This window comes from Ailuropoda melanoleuca, chromosome 9 (genome assembly GCF_002007445.2).
Source record: "Ailuropoda melanoleuca isolate Jingjing chromosome 9, ASM200744v2, whole genome shotgun sequence".
NCBI classification, from domain to species: Eukaryota; Metazoa; Chordata; class Mammalia; order Carnivora; family Ursidae; genus Ailuropoda; species Ailuropoda melanoleuca.
The window spans coordinates 67,150,022-67,173,766 of NC_048226.1; the positions used below are offsets into that span (position 1 = coordinate 67,150,022).

At 35.8% G+C, this 23,745-nt stretch overlaps 2 protein-coding genes across 14 annotated transcripts in view; one reads left to right on the forward strand and one right to left on the reverse strand.

The window, feature by feature from the left end:
• The window catches only part of VPS13B (vacuolar protein sorting 13 homolog B), a 768,204-nt gene that overhangs the window by 337,520 nt on the left and 406,939 nt on the right, over positions 1-23,745 (forward strand). For 10 of the 13 annotated variants that reach the window (XM_034668364.1, XM_019810220.2, XM_034668365.1 and 7 more), the window contains one exon: positions 4,544-4,691. In XM_034668364.1, coding sequence (XP_034524255.1) covers positions 4,544-4,691 — 148 coding nt within the window. Of the gene's footprint in view, positions 1-4,543; positions 4,692-5,096; positions 5,277-19,119; positions 19,250-23,745 lie in introns of those variants that run through there. The other 3 variants (XM_034668375.1, XM_034668376.1, XM_034668367.1) reach the window with 3 other exon arrangements.
• Positions 18,851-19,085, reverse strand: LOC109491320 (40S ribosomal protein S29-like). Its single transcript, XM_034668873.1, has 2 exons — positions 19,079-19,085; positions 18,851-19,029 (listed from the first exon to the last, which is right to left on the reverse strand). Exons 1-2 carry the CDS (start codon positions 19,083-19,085, stop codon positions 18,851-18,853), a joined length of 186 nt encoding a protein of 61 aa, XP_034524764.1.

The window sequence follows — 23,745 nt, forward strand, 5'->3', positions numbered from 1 at the left end:
CAGTCAAAACTAGAGGCTCTGACGGCCAGGGTCACCGAGGCAGAGGAACGCGTTAGCGAATTGGAGGATGGGTTAGTAGAAGAAAAAACGAAAATAGAAGCTGGTCTTAAAAAAATCCACGCCCACGAATGTAGATTACGGGAGATTACTGACTCTATGAAACGATCCAATGTCAGAATCATCGGCATCCCTGAAGGGGTGGAGAAAAACAGAGGTCTAGAAGAGATATTTGAACAAATTGTAGCTGAAAACTTCCCTAATCTAGCAAGGGAAACAAGCATTCGTGTCCAAGAGGCAGAGAGGACCCCATCCAAGCTCAACCAGGACAAACCTACGCCACGGCATGTCATAGTGCAATTCGCAAATATTAGATCCAAGGATACAGTATTGAAAGCGGCCAGGGCAAAGAAATTTCTCACGTACCAAGGCAAAGGTATCAGGATTACGTCAGACCTGTCTACAGAGACCTGGAATGAGAGAAAGGCTTGGGGGGGCATTTTTAAAGCTCTTTCAGAGAAAAACATGCAGCCAAGGATCCTTTATCCAGCAAAGCTGTCATTCAGAATTGATGGAGAAATAAAGACGTTCCAAAATCGCCAATCATTAACCAATTTCGTAACCACGAAACCAGCCCTACAGGAGATATTAAGGGGGGCTCTATAAAGGTAAAAAGGCCCCAAGAGTGATACAGAGCAGCAAGTCACAACCGATACAAAGACTTTAAAGAGAAATGGCATCATTAAAATCATATCTGTCAATAATCTCTATCAATCTAAATGGCTTAAACTCTCCCATAAAACGCCACAGGGTTGCAGATTGGATAAAAAGACATGACCCATCCATTTGCTGTCTACAAGAGACTCATTTTGAACCCAAAGATGCATTCAGACTTAGAGTAAGGGGATGGAGTACCATCTTCCACGCAAATGGACCTCAAAAGAAAGCTGGAGTAGCAATTCTCATATCAGATAGACTGGATTTTAAACTAGAGGCCATAGAGAGAGATACAGAAGGGCACTATATTATTCTTAAAGGAAGTATTCAACAAGTGGATATGACAATTATTAATATATATGCCCCCAACAGGGGAGCAGCAAGATACACAAGCCAACTCTTAACCAAAATAAAGAGACATATAGATAAGAACACAGTAATAGTAGGGGACCTCAACACCCCACTATCAGAAATAGACAGAACACCCTGGCAAAAACTAAGCAAAGAATCAAAGGCTTTGAATGCCATACTCGACGAGTTGGACCTCATAGATATATATAGAACACTACACCCCAGAACCAAAGAATACTCATTCTATTCAAATGCCCATGGAACATTCTCAAGAATAGATCATGCTCTGGGACACAAAACAGGTCTCAGCCAATACCAAAAGATTGAAATTATCCCCTGCATATTCTCAGACCACAACGCTCTGAAATTGGAACTCAACCACAAGGAAAAACCTGGAAGAAACTCAAACACTTGGAGGCTAAGAACCATCCTGCTCAAGAATGACTCGATAAACCAGGAAATCAAAAAACAAATTAAACAATTTATGGAGACCAACGAGAATGAATACACAACGGTCCAAAACCTATGGGATACTGCAAAGGCAGTCCTAAGGGGGAAATACATAGCCATCCAAGCCTCACTCAAAAGAATAGAAAAATCTAAAATGCAGTTTCTATATTCTCACCTCAAGAAACTGGAACAGCAACAGAGGGACAGGCCTAACCCACTGACAAGGAAGGAGTTGACCAAGATTAGAGCAGAAATCAATGAATTAGAAAACAGAAGTACAGTAGAGCAAATCAACAGGACTAGAAGCTGGTTCTTTGAGAAGAATCCCTAAAATTGGCAGACCACTGGCAAGACTTATCCAAAAGCAAAGAGAAAGGACCGAAATTATTAAAATCATGAATGAAAAGGGAGAGGTCACGACCAACAACATTGAAATTGGAAGGATTATTAGAAATTTTTATCAACAGCTATATGCCAAAAAACTAAGCAATCTGGAAGATATGGAGGCCTTCCTGGAAACCTATAAACTACCAAGACTGAAACAGGAAGAAATAGATTTCTTAAACAGGCCAATTAACTGTGAAGAAATTGAGTCAGTGATAAACAACCTTCCAAATAACAAAACTCCAGGCCCAGACGGTTTTCCTGGGGAATTCTACCAAACATTCAAAGAAGAAATAATACCTATTCTCCTGAAGCTATTTCAAAAAATAGAAACAGAAGGAAAGCTACCAAACTCATTCTATGAGGCTAATATTACCTTGATCCCCAAACCAGGCAAAGACCCCCTCAAAAAGGAGAATTACAGACCGATTTGTCTAATGAATATGGACGCCAAAATCCATATTTTGATATTTTTGACTGGGATAGCCGTATTTCCAGAAATGTGGAGGAAATCAAATCATCTTACTCTATATCCAGTATCTCTTCATGCCTGATAATTAGTATCTATATTAACAATCATTCAGCAAATATTTATGGAGAGTCTTTTGGACACCATTGTAGGTATTTGGAATACGGTTCTGTACGTATCAGAGCCTGCTGTCTTGTTAGGAAGGGTTTTGTTAGGGCTTTTAATGTATCCTTGCCTTTGTGAAAATGCACCCTGTTTCAGCCACCAAAAGGAAGGATTTTTTGTTCGTTTGTTTTTGGGCATTACCAATATTATGGCTTTTATGACTCTCATCTTTCAGCTATTTTGCTTGAATTAAATATCATACTATGCAGAACATAATTTTTCTCTAATACATTAATTTGAATTTGAGCATGGCTGTAATTTTTTGGAGTACTTGGTCATATTCCAGGTTTATAAATGATGGCCAAGAAATTCAAGGGATTATGGAATCACTAAATACTAGAACATAGAAGGGTTTTTAAATAGACATCTCCACTCCCATACTTTATAGTTGAGGAATTTTAAATGCATCAGAACTTAACAACATGTTGAATATTTCTCATCTAGGTTTTAAAATACTGTTTCTTATTCAGATTTGTATAAATATTATCAGTTTTACTGCTTTATATGAAAGCAGGTACTGTACATTGTGATGTTTCCCACAAATATATTTAATCTTTCCATTTTCTCATTATCGGATTTTGTGTCCTTTTACTCAGCTTAAGTAGCAACTTGAAAATAGTTTGCCTTTTTCCCCTCTATCTCATAACTTGATTGATTATATTACATAGATAATGTACCTATACTCTGATTGGAATATTTTTATAATCTAATTAATAATAAATACATAGTAAAAGTTGGGTGAGGCTTAAAGTTGGATCTTTTTTTTTAATGTTTTTTTATTATATTATGTTAGTCACCATACGTACATCCCAAGTTTTTGATGTAAAGTTCTATGATTCATTAGTTGCGTGTAACCCCCAGTGCACCATGCAATACGTGCCCTCCTCACTACCCATCACCAGCCTATCCCATTCCCCCACCTCCCTCCCCTCTGAAGCCCTCAGTTTGCTTCTCAGAGTCCATAGTCTCTCATGCTTCATTCCCCCTTCTGATTACCCCCCTTTCTTTGTCCCTCTTTTCCCCTACCGATCTTCCTAGTTCTTATGTTCCATAGATGAGAGAAATCATATGATAATTGCCTTTCTCTGCTTGGCTTATTAAAGTTGGATCTTTAAAAATGTGGTGGTTGTGCTGGTGAGAGTAACCTGAGACCACATTGCCCCTCAACCAGCCCCTGCGGAGTTACATCTGATGCAGCTGTATTGCAGTTATCAGCTGTTGTTGCCCAAGCTGCAATTTCCTTCTCAATTTGTGGCTAAAACCGAACATTTGGTGATTGTTTTCCACCCAGTTCAACATTGCTCTTTGATCCTGCAGCAAACTTAAAAAATACCTGTTTTTTCTTTTTTGCCAAAAATCTGACAAGATTGTATTGGGCGTCATCAGCAGTAACATCAGACTTTATTTCAGTGAATAAAGATGAAACAGCTGCTTTATTGTCCAATTCAGCACTCATGCATTCAATATAGGATCATAATGTGTTCCAGCTTTCTCTAACTATGGATACTTTTCTATGCTTTTTAAATATGCTGTGTATATCACTTTGTCAGACAAAATGTAGAGATTTTCAGCTGTTCTTTGTTAAGTTGAACTATAACATGTAATTAATCACTTTATAGAAGTATGTCCCTAAAGTATCATTTGATAAGGAAACTTGTTTTCTGGTAATTATAGTTTTCAAAGCTAATTGTAGTTTTGATTTGCCCTTACCATATTATCTTTATGCTTCTTACTAAATTTTACTTTAAATTCCATTTATTTCCATGCTGTCTTAGTTTTCACACAGAATTTGTAATTTCGCACTGAAACTACTAAGCGTCCCTGTGTGAATTCACGTATAAGAAGGACAGACGAAGGGGGAGGAACTGAGAGAGCTACAAATTGACTGATTGATTTAAATCAGTAAATCTTCAACACCACTTATGAAGGATTTTCCTCGATGTTGCCATGTTTAACCTTCACTGCTTAAGAAATAGTAAATAATTGAATGTTTCATTTGCCTCTCTCCAGCAGCCTGTCGTAGCTGTTCCTCTGATTATGCCAATTAGTAGAAGGAAAGAGGACGAGTTGTCTGTTGGAAGTGCACCCCTGGCAAAGCAGCAATCATATCAGGCCTCTGAATATGCCAGCAGCCCTATAAAAACAAAAACAATAACAGGTATGTGTCAAGAATTCTAAAGGGTCTGTGTTTTACCCTAACTCTAAGCTAATAAGTTATGAAGTTACCTAGGCCACAATTTCATGAATGCTGGCCAAAGACATGAGACTCCTGGAATGAAGACAAAGGACTTTAATATCTTACAGCATTAGCAATAACCCAGGGTATTAGCATTTTCTTGTGTCCCTGCCCTAAGCCTCATTCCCACAGGGTGGTACCAGAAAGGTCAGATGTTACCTGTACACAATGGATTATGTTAGAGGAGAGGAACCCTCACTTAGGGAACCTGAACTTGTTATAATTGGTAGAAAACATGCCTGCCATTTTCTCTGGAGGGAGGCACTATTTGTAACTTGCAACTTGAAGCCTTTGCTCAAAAGGAGAATAATATCTCTGTCTTTTCAGGCTGTATGCTGTACATATATCCTTGAAAACACAACTGGGCACAAAGGCACTCACTGCCTCTACTTTTAAGATTTGCAAAAACACTAGAGACCCATAGAGAACCGTCTCCCAATAGTATGTTCTTTCTTAAAGTAAATTCTTGCAGGGGCGCCTGGGTGGCACAGCGGTTAAGCGTCGGCCTTCGGCTCAGGGCGTGATCCCGGCGTTCTGGGATCGAGCCCCACATCAGGCTCCTCTGCTATGAGCCTGCTTCTTCCTCTCCCACTCCCCCTGCTTGTGTTCCCTCTCTCGCTGGCTGTCTCTATCTCTGTCAAATAAATAAATAAAATCTTTAAAAAAAAAAAAAGTAAATTCTTGCAAAACACAGTATATCTCAATTTTCTCACTCTCCCTTCTCTCACTTTCTCAGCTAGATCATCTCCAAATATAAAACATAAATATTCTTCCATTCTATATCATCTCTGCAAATATAAAACATAAATATTCTTCCATTCTTCTTATTAATTTTTAAATCCCCATTCATGTAATAATAAAAGAAGTACTTTATGATTGCATTTAAGTGGTATTTTCCTCATTAACTTGTAATGTTTGTGATGATAGGTCACCTATCTTCAGAAGATTTTATGTTTTTCCTTAGTTGCTAAGCTTTATTTCATATGACTCCTGTATTCCGAACTGTATTGGAAAAGGTTTTATATTTTCAATAAATTAAAAATCACTTATGGAATGTCTATAATAGGCAAAACTCTGTTGTGATATTGAGTGTAGATACATTAATAAGACATGGTCCACACCCTTAAGAAATTTAAAATATCATAAATCAAACTAATATTTATAGTTTAGAGGAAGAGTACTATTTTCTGACCATATTTGACCACAATAATAAAATGGTAACATGCATTTTTGTGGAGTTTTATGCCTGTTATTTTACTTCTCCTAAAGTATCGATGTTGTGTTTATTTTGTGAAACTATTAGACTTCCACCTGTCAGCATACACAAACCTTTTACTTTGTTGAGATTTGCTTTATCAAATGACAGAAATGCCAATGCTTAGTTTTTGTAACAGAGGAAGCTGATCTGTAACTTAAGCATTGAATTTTTAATACAGAATTAGGTATTATTTCCTTCAGATACTATGCCAAGTTTTATACTTTAGATCTCCTGAACTGTTAATTTATATAAAGGTTTATAGATATCACCTTTTTTTGTAGGAGGGTGGAGGGACAGAGGGAGAGGGAAAGAGACAGTCTTAAGCAGGCACCATGCCCAGCACAAAGGAGCCCCGACTCAGGGCTAGTTCTCATGACCCCGAGGTCATGACCTGAGCTGAAATCAAGAGTCTGATGCCTAACAGACTGAGCCACCCAGGCGTCCCATATAATTATCACCTCTTGATAATATAAATAAAATGTCTACTAAAGAATCATTTGATAAAAGTAAATTTAATCTTGTATTCATATTAACTACATATTCTGACCTCCTGCTTACTGTTTAGTTGTGTTCTTTAAATCACATTTGATAAGTGATTTAAAATAATTGTTACGGATGAATATAGGTGAGAGAAAATGCTTAGATTTAAAGGAAATTACATGACACAGAACTCTATAGAAATTATGAACATAGACATTTATTCTTCATGGTTTGTGCATCTTCCTTCTTGAATGCTCATTATTTTTACTTCTCTGGAAACCTTGGTGGTAGTGCTCTCTTGAGAATGCTCTGTGCTAACCATTTTCTTTAGTTAGGATTAAGTTTCAAAAACTTCAGTTCTATTTTTAATTAGAGCATTGTTCTTGTTTCAGTTTTAATTTAAAAATGTTTTATGAGTCCTTTGTATCTACTTCTAAGTGAAGTTACCACTGTTGAACGCATTATTTACATTGCATCATAAACCGTAATGAATTTGGTAATGCATTCATAGCCTTTTACACATCTTGTTTGTTTTTTCAGTATTACTATCTTAACCTTTAAATTGTATAGTTCAGTTAGTGTTAAATATATTCACATTATTATGAAATGCACATTTAAATTTTTTACCTGAATTTTACGGTGGAGAACTGTCAGTGTTAATTTCTGCTTGAATTCTTATTAAAATGGGTTTTTATGTTTTCAACCTAAATTCCAGCCTTGGTCCTAAGTTCGTTCCCAACAATTATGTAGTATTTTTGGCACGTGAAAGCCAAAGCTTTGTGATACTGCACTGGCCTTGATTTTGCTTAGTGATTATTCAACAAGAAGCAGACATCTTCCTCTTCCGATCACAATTAACGAATGTTAAATAGCTGGCTCCAGGGAGAACAGATGTGTGGTGGTTGGAAATGTGTTGACAGCAGAACAACACTGTTTCAGTGCTATAGGCACATAGGGCAGGCCAAGCCAGAATAAAAGCGTGTCTCACATGAAGATAATATATTATCACAGAATTCTAAATAATCTTCTAGAGAATGTATTTTTGAAAACAGGGAAATCTCTAAAAGCTATAACATCTGTTTACCCTATGTTTTGGAAATGTTATGAAAATTAATTTGGTACTCTTGATGAAAATGTCTGTAATGGAGATGAAAACTTTAGAAAGCAGGATGCTCCATAAATGATAGCTCTTTAAAAAACATTGGCTATTTATATCTTATGTGTTTATATATTACTTCTGAAGCCCAAAGCACTTTACGTATATGGTTAAAATAATAGAAGGCCTTTTAATTTGACTTATCGACTACTACCAAGATAATGATAAACTAAGTTGTGATATTTAATGATGTAAATTTTAGTAGGTAATGCCACAATTTTAAAGTATGGAACTTTAGCTTCTGACCATGATGGTATAACAGGGACTAGATTTATATTCCTGCTATAAAGAAGAAACTTGTCCAAATATATGGAAGAAAAAAAGCTTCTAGGCGTTGGACAATAGGCAGTATGGGACTGTGATTCGTCATAGAAAGGAAACAAAGCAGTTGAACCCTAGGATTGCCATGTTTTCTTTTTTTTTTTTTTTTAAAGATTTTATTTATTTATTTGACAGAGATAGAGACAGCCAGCGAGAGAGGGAACACAAGCAGGGGGAGTGGGAGAGGAAGAAGCAGGCTCACAGCAGAGGAGCCTGATGTGGGGCTTGATCCCACAACGCCGGGATCACGCCCTGAGCTGAAGGCAGACGCTTAACCGCTGTGCCACCCAGGCGCCCCATGTTTTCTGGTTTCTGGCTAAAGGCACATTCCAGACCACAGAACAGGGTGTGATATATTAAGCTGAGCTCAGCTGCCTTGCTGAATTGGAGTTTAGGGAGGTAGAGTGCCTGAAGTAGTAGGATGAGTACAAATCATGGGATAAAATTCTAGAGAGAGAAAGCTGTGTAGCAAAAGAGCTCCAGAAATCAGGAATTCTGTTCTCATTGAGTATTTGCTAAATAGTAGGACATGCATGCATAGGATGAGACTCTGCACGGTTGGACAAATAATGACCTAGGAACCATGATCTGAATGATTTCTGGAGCTCACACAGGGCTGGAAGGCATTCAGATTCCTGTTGTCATAGTATACAATCCCGTTGATTATTCAGGACATTCAGTAGAGACCTCAGAAAAGTCATGCCTCTGTAGTGGATCTAAACTATCAAAAATGTAAAGGCTACCTTAGACTCACCTTTAGCAAGTTTTAAAAAGCCTCTGAAGCAACAAAAACAGTGAGTAAGTTAAGTAGTGCTGGCAAAATGAAGTCCAACAATGTACGAAGATCCAGATATGTAACAACTTAAAATTACAATGTCAAGCATTCAGTCGAAAACCAATAGAGATGCAAAGAAGTAGGAATCTATGACCAGGAGAAAAATAAGCCAATAGAAATAAACTAAGAAATAATGAGGAGAAAAATAAGCCCATAGAAGTAAACTAAGAAATGGCATAGATGATAGAATTAGCAGGTTGTTAAATACTTGTACATTCAAACAGGTATTATAACCGTTCAGGTATTTAAGGAAAGATATGTACATTTTGGAGGTTAATGGAAGATACAATACAGAACCAAGGCTGACTCTAGAGTTGGAAAAATATATGGGAAGGGAGTAACTGACTGGGTGGAGTTAGCACTCGAGTAGACTTTGTAGAAGAAGAAATCAACCTTGAAGACCTAGCAATAGAAACTTGCCAAAATGACACACAAAGAGAATAAATGGAAAAAAGTGTATAGAACGTTAGTAGACTGGGGGATGATTCAGAGTAGGTCTCACTGAAAGTTTGAACAGATACTTAAAATGGGTACAGGAGAGAGCCATGCAGCTATCTTTAGAAAAATCATATGGGATTATATATGTATCTTGGAATAAATTCTCTAGCCTAACCCCTTCACTTGTAATTCTGGAGATTGATTCATAAAGAGGTCAAGCAAATTATCCAAGGTTAAAAAATAGTGAAAAAAATATTTAATGAGGCTTGTCTTTTAAGTTCCAGATAAAGTATTTCACCCATCCTTGCACCCACCTCCCCTCTGGTAACCATCAGTTTGTACTCTGTAGTTAAGAGTTTGTTTCTTAGGGGTTTTTTTGTTTGTTTGTTTTTGTTTGTTTTGGTTTTTGCTCATTTGCTTTGTTTCTTAAATTTCACGTATGAGTGAAATCATATGGTACTTGTCTTTCTCTGGCTTATTTTGCTTAGCATAATACTCTCTACCTCCATCCATGTTGTTGAAAATGGCAAATCTCATTCTTTTTTATGGCTGAGTAATATTCCATTGTGTGTGTGTGTGTGTCCTCTTCATGTATGTATATCATCCTCTTTAGTCAATGGAATAGGTGATGGGGTTAAGGATGGCACTTGTGATGGGCACCAGGTATATGGAAGTGCTGAATCACTATAAATAAAAACTTAAAAAAAGTCTCTCAATATGAATATTTACATTGCTCCTTGATTTATCAAGGAAGAATAATAGGTTAAACTATTTCATCCTTTTTAAAAAAAACTTTCTCAATTTGATTATTGTTTAACTGTTCTTCAGGTTCTACTTGGTAAATTTTTTTCTGGTGCTGTATGAGGTGCTTTGCTATTTAGCAAATTATGGAGAATAACCCTTGAAAAGTAAATAGCACCCTGATCACCTTAGTTAGCACATTTTCTCAATGTTTTAATGCACCTGTAGGAGATTCACACACACACACAAATAAAGTTCCAGATTACGATAGTCATTCTGTAATTATTAGTTGCCTTCTTTCATTTCTTAATTGCATAACCAGCCATAAAAGTCAGGTCTATGCGAATTCTGTCATCTGCTATTTTCCCTCTAATACCCAATATATGATCAGCCAATTTCAGAGCATTCTTTTTATCAAGGGATGGTTCTAAAGTTTCAGCCCAGTCCCATGGGACTAAAATAGTGAAGAATTTTACATCAGAGCTACCAACAAGGATATAGTGGGAAACACCTAAACCTCTGTGATTAGCTTGGAAGGTTCTGCCACTCTTTAATTGGGTTTCACTTCAGTGTTGCAGTTAAGTTCCTGGATGGCACTCAGAAATGAAATACTACTGCTGACATTTTTTTTTCTTCCTTAATGTGTATGTTTAAATATATCCCAGCATTTTAAAAAATAAAAAATTTTTGATGTTTCAGATACTTATATTTCTTATCAGGTATATGGAAATTCTATCTTATTTTCTTAAAATTAAATATGAAAAATCATGAAATTTAAAAAACACTTTGTTTATATTACAGATAAAAGTTTCAGATTTTTTGAAGAATCTTTTTGACAGTGAATTTTGGTTATTAGGTAAAATATCTCTAATTACATTTTTTTCTGATCTCATTTCAAAATATAGTATTTTTAAATTCAGCAGTGGCTCAATAATATAGTTGTGATGCTTGAGTTAATTTTGGCTGAAAATATCAGAAATCTCTCAATAACAGTGATTTAAATAAGATTGAGTTTTATCTGTCATGTAAAGCTTAAGGGTAGACACCCCAAGGTCATATGGCTCTCCAAGGTCAGGTTCTTTCTTATTCCACTATGAGTGGCCTCTATTACCAGACTTGATGAATGGTCCTCAGTGGATGCTTCGACTGTTCATCATGTTTGCATTTCAGTGAGCAGAAATGAGTAACAGGAAGAGAACACCTTACCTCTTTGAAAAGTATACAGAAGTTGTACTGTTCACTTTTGCTTATTTACTCTTGGCCAGAAACTAGTCATGTTTATTTGATCATATGTGATCATATCCAGAACTGTATAGGATCTCAGGAATGTAGTCTGTTTTCTTAAGGTGCATATGTGTCACCAAAAGGTTTGGGTTCTAACTGAGAAAAAAAGAGGAGAGTAGATAGTACAGGTTATTTAGCTTATTACAGGTTATTTACTCTGCCGTAGTAACTTAAAATGGAATGTGATACTGGAGTTTGGGGAGAAAGGTAGAAAATATTTTCCTTTAAGTGAGAATATCAGAAAACAAAGCTGGTAAACGTGTTGTCATGTTTGAGATGTTGCTTAGGTTTTTCACAATGAGAGCTAGAGGCTTAGGAGTCATTGCCATAGGGATCTTACACAGTCAGAGCCACAGAGTTCATGATCTCCCAGGGAAACCATATGCAGCAAAATGAGAAGAAGACCCAAAATTAAATTCTGAGCAACTTTTTCTTTAGAGAGTAAGGAGAATGAGCCAATGGAAAGATTGAGAAGCATCCTTCTAAGAATTGGCAACTTAAGTGTATACATACGTGTGTATACATGTGTATGTATGTATGTATGTATCTGTCTATCTGAGACATAATTGAAAAGCACTTCAAGATGAGGGTGGGTAACTGCCTAGGATGCTGTAGATTCATCAAGAACAATGAGGCAGAAATTGGCCGGAGGAGCTTTAGTTGTTAGGAAGTGAATGGGAATTGAAACAGCCACTATGCACACCACTCTTTCCAGAAATTTCACTATACAGACACTTGGGTATGTCTATAGAGAGGTAAAGAGGAGAGAAGGAAGAATTGGAGATACAGGAACGTTGGGCATAATTTATACAGTGAGATCACAAATGAAGCAAAATATAAGATCTTGTAAACAGATGTAGGACTTAATAAGAGAATTGCCTCTTCCTCTGAGACAGAGGTAAGACAGTAAGAGTACGTATGCGTCAATTTAGTTAATTTTCTTTCCACACACAAGAGTTATGTAGGGTAAGTATTATTTTCTTTGCCCCGTTTCAGAGAATGTAACAGATGAGGAAACATATAAGTTCTTCAAAGTAAGACCCTGTTTTGCATATACAGGAATGTGTTTCTTCTAAGAAAACAAGACTTTGCACTTTACCTTCATTTGTTTTTGTATCCATTTAATATGTTACTCCAAGTTTGAAATTTTGTCAGATGTTTAAAAAAAATCACTTTATCCGTAGGCAGTATAACTTGTAGGATGGTTTGAAGTTGTGAGATTTCCAGTTTTTGCTAGTAATAGTTGCTCCTGAAGGCACTGATGTATTTCGGAGTCTAATTTTAAGAATTCTGCATTATAAGTAAAATGGTTCACACCAATGTAGTTATTCAATCTAAAAATGTTTAAATCATCCTTAATTTGATTAAACTAGAATGTTGGGCAGGTATGTTCCTAGTTATAGGGTGGAATTAGTATTAATGTACAAGAAATAAATTTTTTGTGGACTTATGTATGTTAGAAGTTGCTTCCTTTAATCATGTAGTTTAGCATAAAATTCCATTCCTTTGTGATTAATTAGTTATCCAATTTCATTGGCAAATGTTACCGCATTGGAAAATATTGCGTAATATGCAATTGATTTTATTCTTTCAGGGATAAAATGTGGTTTAAAGTATATTTTCCCCTTTTGGAATAGAGAAAGGTTTAAAATAAAATGAAGTATATCTAATGAAGTACATCAAAAATTAAATACACTTGGAAATACCATCCAGAAAGTAATCAGAGAACTTAAAGGAAAATGTACATTTACTAAATTGCTTTTTCCTGTTTGTACTTTGTAAGAACAATTATTTTTATTTCTAAATCTAGAATTTATGAGAAAAAATATTAAGTCTGCAGAACTTAACATAATCTTTACGATTCAAATTATGTTTAAGTTCATTTCTAAGCTTATCTTTCTGAAGAATTTCAACAGGTGCCATATGATGATTTGTCATATCAGCCATAGTAGTCTAGATGGTTGTAGCTATAGAGTATTTTTACATTTTGATTTTTTAGTATTTCATAAAATATCCATTCATCATTTGATGATATTCTTTTATAGACGTACCTGGTAATTACAGTACTCACTTGGCACTACTACATACCTGAATTTCTTCCGTTGCTAGTTTTCTTATGAGGACTCCTCAAGGAAATGATCAGTTCATAAAGAAATGTAATTTACGCTTCTTTAGTGTGTCTCCTAGTGTCTGGCAGAATGTCTTTTAATTAGTGTTTGCTCATTAATTCCAAGAACATGTTGAGTTTGTTAAGCAAACTAGGTTTATTGATTCTTATTTTTAAATATATTATAATTTGTATAGCGTGCACATAATGTCTTTTCCTCTTGGAACTTTGATTCTTGAAATTTAGATGAGTAATTATTTCATATTTGAGTGGAAAAAATTTTTTGTTCTATTTCCTTGGCTCATTTGTTATTTCTCTAGGACTCTAAAGCAGATTTATTTAGGTATGGTTTCTTTTAATATGTTCAAGTTTTACTCTGATTTTTACTTGAAAATAGAATATAGACTACTGCATTTTGTCAATGGAGATGGCTTTAGAAGGTAAATTCTTTTAATGCTGAGAAATTAGTTTTAAATTCTACATCCTGTTGGGATTAATTTTGACTACTGTCCCTGCTACCTCACTCTTTCCTCATTTAAATGTCCTAATCCAAGCCTAGATCAAAACAAAGGAAAAGAACCCCACAAAACCAGTTTTTAGATTCCTTGAACACATCTGAGGCAGGCTCATATTTTGTTAAAAGCATTACTAAACAGAGAATGAATTAAAACAAGTACAGAGGACACAAACTATTTGAAAATAGTTAATCTCTGGTGGCCTTCTACCTTTTTTCTTAGTGCATTCCTATCAGTAAAAATCCTTGAACAATTATCTGTAGTACACCATTTATTGATTTATGCATTAAATATGTGTATCACTATAGTAATATACTATATAGCCTGCAAGATAATTTTAATTTTATTAACATTTAAATGTTTTTATTCTGATAATTTTAATACATCAATAATATTTCAGTGAGACTAATATTGTGCTTCATTTTTAAAAATTTTAATACGTGTAATAGAAAATTAAAGGTTTAGTTCTTTTTTTTTAAGTGTTTTTTAATTTTTTTTATTTTTAAAGATTTTATTTGAGAATGAGTGAGCATGAGAAAGGGAGCACAAGCAGGGGTAGCTGCGGAGGGAGAGGGAGAAGTAGGCTCCCTGCTGAGCAATAACCCAAGATCATGACCCTAGCTCAAGGCAGACACTTAACCAACTGAGCCACCCAGGCACCCCAAGGTTTAGTTCTTAATTTAGTTTATTTTAATAGTTGATTTTAGTAGCTGACATTGAAAAGTCACGTCACTGAAATACATTATTTCTAAGAGGGAAATGGACATCATTGATGTAGTAAAGACCTATTTTTCAGTCCTATCCATTTTATCAAAGGTCTTTGTTGACATCAGGCTAGTAAATTTCCATCTTCCTTATATCAATAAGATAATCTTCCAAATTAATGGAAAGATGTTGTCTTTTCCTTTTAAATAAATAAGTGATATCTTTAATCCATATGTTTGGATACGTGTGTTTTGTGGGAATCTTTAAAAAATGTATATCCAAATTATGAGGATTAATTTAGTTAAAGGTAGAGAATAAAATTTATAACTCTAATTAACTGTGTGCGTATAAATTATAATAGCCCACAATTAAGTGAAAACAAATGAAAGAGTGAAGGGCTCCTGCCATTTTCTTCTTGTTATTCAATGTCTACTCTTCTTTCAGTATACTTAGCATTGTGTTATCTGTAGACTTATGACATGGGGAAGGACCTCAATGTAATTATACTTTACTAAATATTAACAAAACCTGTCTTTCTCATTTTTAGATAAAAGTAAATATGAGGAGATAGTCTCATATTTGTCCCCAAGACTCAGTGGATGGTCTTACAATTTTGTACCCTACATTACTGGAGTTTACTGCTGTCTTAAGGTGTTACTATATGGAAGTTTAGGGTTATCTGAAGGAAGTCCCTCGTATAAGCTACAGATGGGAGAGTGCCAAGGGTTGAACTGAGAAAAGAATTGCCTAATGTAGTTGAAATCTTTTGGAGGTGGAGAAGAGATTAGAGGAGTAAAATATAGCATCTCCAAATATGCAAGTTCAGGCAGAGTGTCATAGGGATAATAGCCAGTGAATATGATAATGGAAGGACTGAGAGCCAAGGGACGCTGAGTTTGAATAGCTCTTTAGGAACTAAGCCTGGGAAATGGGGAAGTAAACCCCATGATATGCTTGGGCATTTTGGAGCTTATGCAGGCTGTGTAATGATATTGTGAGGGCTGGGCAGGTACACCTATGGGGAAGAGAAGGAAAAATAAAATAAGAACAAAGAGGGAGGCAAACCATAAGAGACTCTTTTAACTCTAGGGAACAAACTGAGGGTTGCTGGAAGGGGTAATTGGGTGATGGGCATTAAAGAGGTCACTTGATGTAATGAGCAGTGGGTGTTATATGCAATTGATGAATCACTGAATTCTACCCCTGAAACTAATAATACACTATATGTTAACTAAATTGAATTTAAATAAAAAATAAAAATAACAACAAATTGCCTGTTTGTCCTCCTAGTTGATAAGTGACTCCTTTATTAGGGAAGACACCTTTCTAAAGTACTATTTTTTGATACATTTCTGAATTACAAAGGGCCCTCCGATTGTAAAAGAAACTTTTACAATTATTTTAAATTTGATAAAACAGGGATATTTTCTTGATTTGCATAACCAAAATGGTAAGAAAAGCAAAGATAGATCTTTTCCTTGGAATGACTTAGAAACAGAGACTCCATACCATTAGGACTCTGTTTTTCTTTTCCTGTTGGCTTAACTTTCTTTTATTGAACATAGGTTTCTTAGCAGTGTACATGGCTGTGGTTCCTCTGGACTCACATAGTTAATATTCTGTGATCAAAGAGAAAGATCTGGTCTAGTATCTGTTGAAAACATACCTAAGAAGGATTTTGTTTGGCCTCTCTTGGATCACGTGCATACATCTTAGACAATCATTGTGATCAGGAAGTTTAGGTAGTATGATCGGCCCCAGTGGCAGCTCTCTCTGAGTTTAGGGGCATGAGATGTGATACCAGAAAATGGACGGCTAGCAGAAACATGGCTCCTGGGAATAATTTGTGAGTCAGCCATTCCAGTTTGTGTCTACTAATTTTTCATTTTACAGTTAACCACAACAGATTTAAAACATAAAATGTTGATCATATAACACTAAATCACTTTCACAGGTTTCTGTTTTAATAAGAATAAGGTAGATGGCTTATGAATGTATTGCACACAAGAATTAGGAGCCCAGGAGGAAAAGAATCTAGACTAGAAAGATACAGGATGCGTAAAACAGATCGCAGCCTACAATGGGTTTTTGTGTGTTTCTTAATCTACAGCTTATTCATTTGGGAGAAAGGAATTAAGGAGTGTTTTCATTGTTCTGCTTTGCAGTTTTTTAATTTTGAAACTTTGTTTCATTATAAGGAATTTTTTCTAGTGATTCATTAATTTGAATTATAAGATTTAAAAAATATGTCAGTTAATTTTAAAAGTTCTTTGAGAAAACATTGTGATGTTAATAAGTACATTGAAAGGTTTTTGAATATAGAGTTCTTCTTTGGAAATAAGTTATTTTAGTTTTTACATGAATTGGCAAGAATTCAGCAAAAATTCAACCAAATTGTTTTGTATGCAGTCTTCCTCCTCCCCCCTTTTTAGCAGTCAGAACAAGATTATGGTTTCCAGATGAAATTCTGAATGTCACATAGTGATGACATATATTTTCCTGGTTGGCTCAGCATGAGATGCAATTTTGCATGCCATGTCACGCTGACTTGCAGAATCCAAAAAGCCATTATTTCCCAAGGGGCTTTCAAGAGTGATAGTATCAAATGTAGTTTGTATTTTGATGAAAAGTCTCAGGCATTATTGCAGTTTCTATGGCAAGTTGCTTAAAGCTTTATATATTATCTAAAACCTAGAAATTTAAAAATAGTGTTACTATATAAAAGTCACTTTTTCTTCAAATTACTTAAATTTATGTTGCCAAATTAAGTTGCCAAAAATAATGATCATTGTAAGATACAGATCAAGTTAGGAGGGTATGGTGGAAAAACCAGTAGACTAGGGACCGAAAAATCTAGCTCTCGATCCTGTCCCCACTCCCATGTCAAGCTAACCTCATACACCTGCATTTTCTTCGTTTATAATGTGATAGTAAGTATACCAACAATAGCTCATAGATTTAAGTATTGTAAGAATTAAATAAAGTAAGATTTGTGGAAGTTCTATAAAATGATAAAACACATTCAGATAGAAAGTAAATATCACATTTTTTATGTTTGCATTTTAAAAGGAACGGTATATGCTCTAAGCAAGGTGAAGCTTATTGTTTTATCTATTAGCTACTGACATTGCAGTGTAATTTTAGTTTTTTTCTCCGTTTGATATTAATCATCTTAAAGTTGCCTTAAAACCCAGTATTTCCTTTCATGCTTACATAATAACACTTATTTCACACTGATGATTTATTTTACATTTGTCTTAAGTGAGTTGCTATGTTATACCAGTTTTCTTTCTTTCTTTTCTTCTCTCTTTTTTAAGATGTCTCATAACCAGTTGTCTACATCTCTGTTTAAATATCTTACAGGCCATTCAAGGGGCACCTGTGGTTAAGGGTCCAACTCTTGGTTCCAGCTTAGGTCATGATCTCCGGGTCCTGGAATGGAGCTGCATTGGGCTCTGCATTCAGCCGGGGGTCTGCTTGAGATTCTCTCTCTGTCTCTCCCTAGCCCTCTGCCCCTCCCCCCTTCCTCTCTCCCTCTCAAATAAGTAAATAAATCTTTAAAGAAATAAATTTAGGTATCTTACAGGCCACTCAAGCCTATTGTCAAATCTGTACCAACCATGTACCTTTCCCCCCCACTACCACTGACCATGTTACTCAAGGATGAAACCTTGGATTCATAGTGGCTTTTTTTCTTGTCCATTCTGTTTATATGCTGCATTCCCAATCAGAGCCGCATAATTTCTTCTACAGAATAAAGATCTGCTAAATAGTCTCACTCATGTCATTTCCAAATTATCTCATCATCTGTTCTCACTCTAACCCCATTGTTCAGGTGACAGCAAGAATCATCTTATTAAAAATCTAAATTGGATCATTTTATTCTCTGCTTAAAATGCTCCAGTAGTTTCTTCCTGCATTTAAGGTAAAATCCAAACTTATTACCATGGCCTACAAAGTTTGACCTGATTTAGCTTCTGTTGGGTTCTTCCATTCATCATTTGTCATTTTTCCTTACATTGATCCTCTTTCATTTCTTCAGACACTTTATGCTTTTTTTTTTCTTGCCTGGGATCTTTTCGTGTGCTGTTTCCATGGTTTCCATTTTTTTTTTCCTCACATTCAAACACTCATAATTGAAGTATCTTATTTTATATACAATGAGTTAGCATTAAGGTTAGGTATCTTGGATATCGGCAGTTAAGCTTGGTGTCTTGGATGAACCATTCAAGGAGATTCACTTAATCCAACTTAATGAAGCCTGTATCCGCCACATACTGATGGAAATACTGGCAGCTCATATGGAGGCCGTATTTCTGCATCAGACCACACTGGTTTGAGCAGACGCGGCAAAAACAAGAACCCTGGCCACAGTTCTTTGGGTGGCCCCAGTAGAGCTGCTGGTGACCCCTCTTGCCGTCTCAGGTGCAATGAAGAGAAAGGCCGTTGTTGTTCTCATGGCTATGTACTTTTCATGCTCCAAGTCTTAGTTTAAACTTTACCCTTTTAGTAAAGAAACCTCCTTCCCGAGCCGAGATGCCCTTCAACAGATGACTGGATTAAGAAGCTGTGGTCCATATATACAATGGAATATTACTCAGCTACCAGAAAGAACGAATTCTCAACATTTGCTACAACATGGACGGCACTGGAGGAGATAATGCTAAGTGAAATAAGTCAAGCAGAGAAAGACAATTATCATATGATTTCTCTCATCTATGGAACATAAGAACTAGGATGATCGGTAGGGGAAGAAAGGGATAAAGAAAGGGGGGGTAATCAGAAGGGGGAATGAAACATGAGAGACTATGGACTATGAGAAACAAACTGAAGACGTCAGAGGGGAGGGGGGTGGGGGAATGGGATAGACTGGTGATGGGTAGTAAGGAGGGCACGTATTGCATGGTGCACTGGGTGTTATACGCAACTAATGAAGCATCAAACTTTACATCGGAATCCGGGGATGTACTGTATGGTGATTAACATAATATAATAATAAAAAAAAAACCCTCCTTCCCTGTTTAGTCTTTCTCAGATAGGTCTGTGGCACTCCCCCACGATTCCCTACCTTAGCACCTGTTTTCTGCGCTCATAACACCCATTATAGTTTTTCATTCTTTTTTTTTTCTTTGTCTAGAATGTATATCAAGGACCATATCTGACTTTCTCTCTTTTTAAAAATTGAGGTACAATTGACATATGTTACACTAATTTCAAGGTGTACAGCTTAACAATTCAATATATCTATATGTTGTGAAATTATCACAATTGGGCTAGTTAATATCCATCACTATACATAGTTACCAAAAACTTTTTCTTGATGAGAACTTTTCCAATTTACTTTCTGAGAGACTATCAAATATGCGGTATGGTATTATTAACTATAGCACCATGCTGTACATTACATCCCCAGGCCTTATTTAGTTTATACTGGAAGTTTGTACCTTTTTACCCCCGTCACTCATTTCACCGAACCCTTCCCTCTGGCAACTACCCCTGTTCTGTGTATTTATGAGCTTGGTTTTTGTTTTGTTTTATTTTGCTTTGTTTTTAGATTCCATATAGAAGTGAGATCATATGGCATTTGTCTTTATCTGACTAATTTCACTTAGCATACTGCCCTTGAGGTCCATCCCTGTTATCACAAATGGCAAGCTTTTCTTCTTTTTTATGGCTGAATAATATTCCATTATAGGTGTGTGTATATCATATATATATGTGTGTGTGTATGTATATATATATATCATATACGTATATATACACACACATGTGTACATATTGATATATTTGTGTGTGTGTGTGTGTGTGTATTAACCTCATTTTCTTTTTTCATTCATCCAAAAGCAGACACTTAGGTTGTTTCCATATTTAGGCTAGTATAAATAGTACTGTAGTGAACATAGAGGTGCATATATCTTTTCCAGTTAGTATTTTCATTTTCTTTAGATAAATACCCCAGAGTGAAATTGCTAGATCATATGGTAGTTCTGTTCTTAATTTTTAAAGGAACATGTATGCACTTTTTTTTCATAATGGCTGCACCAATTTACATTCCCAAAAACAGTGCACAGGGATTTCCTTTTCTCCACATCCTTTCCAGCACTTGTTATCTCTTGTCTTTTTGATAATAGCCATTCTCTCAGGTGTAAGATAATATATTATTTTGGTTGTGGTTTGCATTTCCCTGATGATTAATGATTTTGAGCATCTTTTATGTACCTGTGGGCCATCTGTATGTCTTTGGGAAATGTCTTATTTAGATCTTCTGTCCATTTTTTAATCAGATTGCTTTTTGCTACTGAGTTTTAAGAGTTCTTTACATATTTTGGATATTAACCCTTTACCAGATACATGACTTACAAATATTTTCTCATATTCAGTAGTTTGCCTTTTCATTTTATTGCTGGTTTCCTTTGCTGTGCAGAAGCATTTTAATTTGATATAGTCCCAGTAGTTTATTTTTGGTTCTGTTTCCTTTGCTTTTGGTGTCAGCTTAAAAAAAATCATAGCCAAGATCAGTGTCCCAGAGCTTACTGCATGTGTTTTACAGTTCAGGTCTTAGTTTTAAGTCTTTAATCCATTTGAGTTAGTTTTTGTGTTTGGTGTCCAGTTTCATCCTTCTGCATATGGCTGTCCAGTTTTCCCAACAACATTCATTGAAGAAACTGTTTTCCCCCCAAGATTTGTTTACTTCTTTTTTCCCAGAATCTAACATCTATTTCTGGCACTGAGCAAATATTTAGTAAATAATTATTGCACAAATCCATAAAACCTTTTTCTCTCTTTTTATTTTTATTTAGGGACTTAAATATCACATTCCTTAAACTTTTTTGCCCCCAGTTCTTTAATTTATATTGATGTCCAGTAACTTTTCATGTCTATTCCCACATTTCCCAGGGGTACTTATCAATTATTTAGGAGAAATAGCAGCATATAGTACATTTTAAGTTGGTGCACATAATCTTTCAGAATATTCCCACTGTATCACAAATTCAGGTATGTTTAAAAATGTTAAATACTGACAAGAGTAGTCAAGGTATAACCCAGGATATTGACATTAGATTTCATCTTTAGTTGGGTAATCAGTAAATATTAATTTTGGGTTCCTACAGTGTTCTTAATTGTGTGTTAAGTACTTTGGGAAATTGAAAATTGTAGATGACATGGCTCTTGTTCTCATGGACCTCAGGTTCTAACAGGAAAGAAAAAAGTCTTGTGCAATATGGTAGACTTCACAAAGCTGAGTGTCTACCATATTGCACAAAGCTGAGGAAAAATTAGGTAAAGGAGCCATTATTACAGACTTTAGGAATTGGAAAAGTTTTCATTGGAGAGGTACAACCTGAGGTAGGTCTTGAATAGATAGGGTTTATGATAATCAGGAGGGGGCAGTTCACTTGGATGGGAACAACAGGGGGGAAGACATGGATTGGAGTGGAGATTCTTCAGCAGAAGTAGTGGAAATTAAAATTGAACAGATTCAGAGAGGCAAGACCAGCTTATCCAGGGTTTTGAAAACCAGATGCGGAACTTGGGTTTTCTATCTAAGATGCTATTTATTCTTGAATAGTATCCTGTGGTTGAGAGTAGTCTAAGATGGAATGGAAGGAGGAAGACCCTTTCCAGGAATGGGATGTACCCTTCTTTATAAAGATGAAGTTTTTCAGCAGGTTGGTAGCCATGGAAGTGGCAAAAAAAAGAGTACAGATTTAGGTTATTTATGAACCTGAAAATTGACCTCTTTTTTTTTTCTTTTGCAAGAAGTATATTTGTGTTTCTTTCTAGTGACACCAAAATCATTATTTGGATTATGAATGAGTAATAGCTTCTTTTCCATGGCTATACATATGTGATTTAGAACAGAGTGAAAGGTCATTATAAGAAAATAATTCTAAAATTATTGCACTTCCTACACGATAATAAAATTTTCTAAAATAGCTCTATGCTACCTATCCACTTAGTAAGTTTGTTATCCATTCATTTCCCTTTTTCAAAGGTAAGCTCCTCAAAAGCACAACTTCAGTCTTCTGCATCTTTGTTCCCCTTAAGTCCTAGTACAAGTAAGGGACTAGTTGTGCTTACTGAGCTGAACTCTTACTTTTCCATAGCTCATAAATTTTGGAAGAGGCCAACATTTTCCTTTATCTCTTTTTCAAGTGTTTTCCAAGCCACACCAACAGAATGGAAGAATAGCTCTATAATAAGATTCACAGACTGGTATCAGTCTGCTTTTATTCTTGCTGTGCTGAAATTCCCTCAACCCTTCTGAAATTTCCTATAGACTTGAGGAAATGGGGGATTGAGAGAAAGGTAGTGGGGACATGGTTTCTCTTCTACTGTGTTCTTTAACCCAGTATTTTTACCAGTATTCTTATGTTCAAGGAAGAGCAAGGAGGACAACCAGGCTAGAGCAGAGAGCACTGGGAAGTGGAATGGAAGAAGTAGTTAAAAAAACAATGGGGAAGAAAAATCCTGTAGGGACTTATAAGTCATTGTAAGGATTTGGACTAGTAAAAGTGAGTAATACAGGATGCCATAGAAGGGTTTTGATTAGAGAAGTGATATGACTCTTTTTGGCTATTTTAATAGTAGCACTTTGGGTGCTGCGTTGAGAATAGACTGTAGAGTGGAAAGTATAGAAACGGGTAGACCTGTTGACCTGTGGCTTGTTGCCATAGTGTATGCCTGTAATCATGGTGACTTGGATGAGGATAGTATCACTAGAGGAGGTAAGGTCAAATGCATGATATATTTTGTGATGGAGCCAGTAAAATTATGCCAATTGTGTGGATGTATAGTGTGCGTGTAGGGGGAAGGTCAGTCATTTTCACCTAAGCAACTGAAAGGGTGGATTTGCTATTTCCTGAGACTTGAAGGAATATAAAAGCAAAAGTGTGGGGACAGAGGGAGATTCCAGAGTTTTGCTTTGGCCATGTTAAATTTGAAATTCCTGTTAAACATCTGAATGGAGACGTTGAGTGGACAATAGGATGAGCAGTCTGGAGTTAAGAGGCTAGGTCAAGACTGTTTTCTGGGAATTGTCTCCTTATGGAGGATACTTAAAAGCCATGACACTGAGTGAGATCATCTAACAAGAGAGTGTTTGTAGAGAAGAGTAATGATCCAAAGGCTGAAT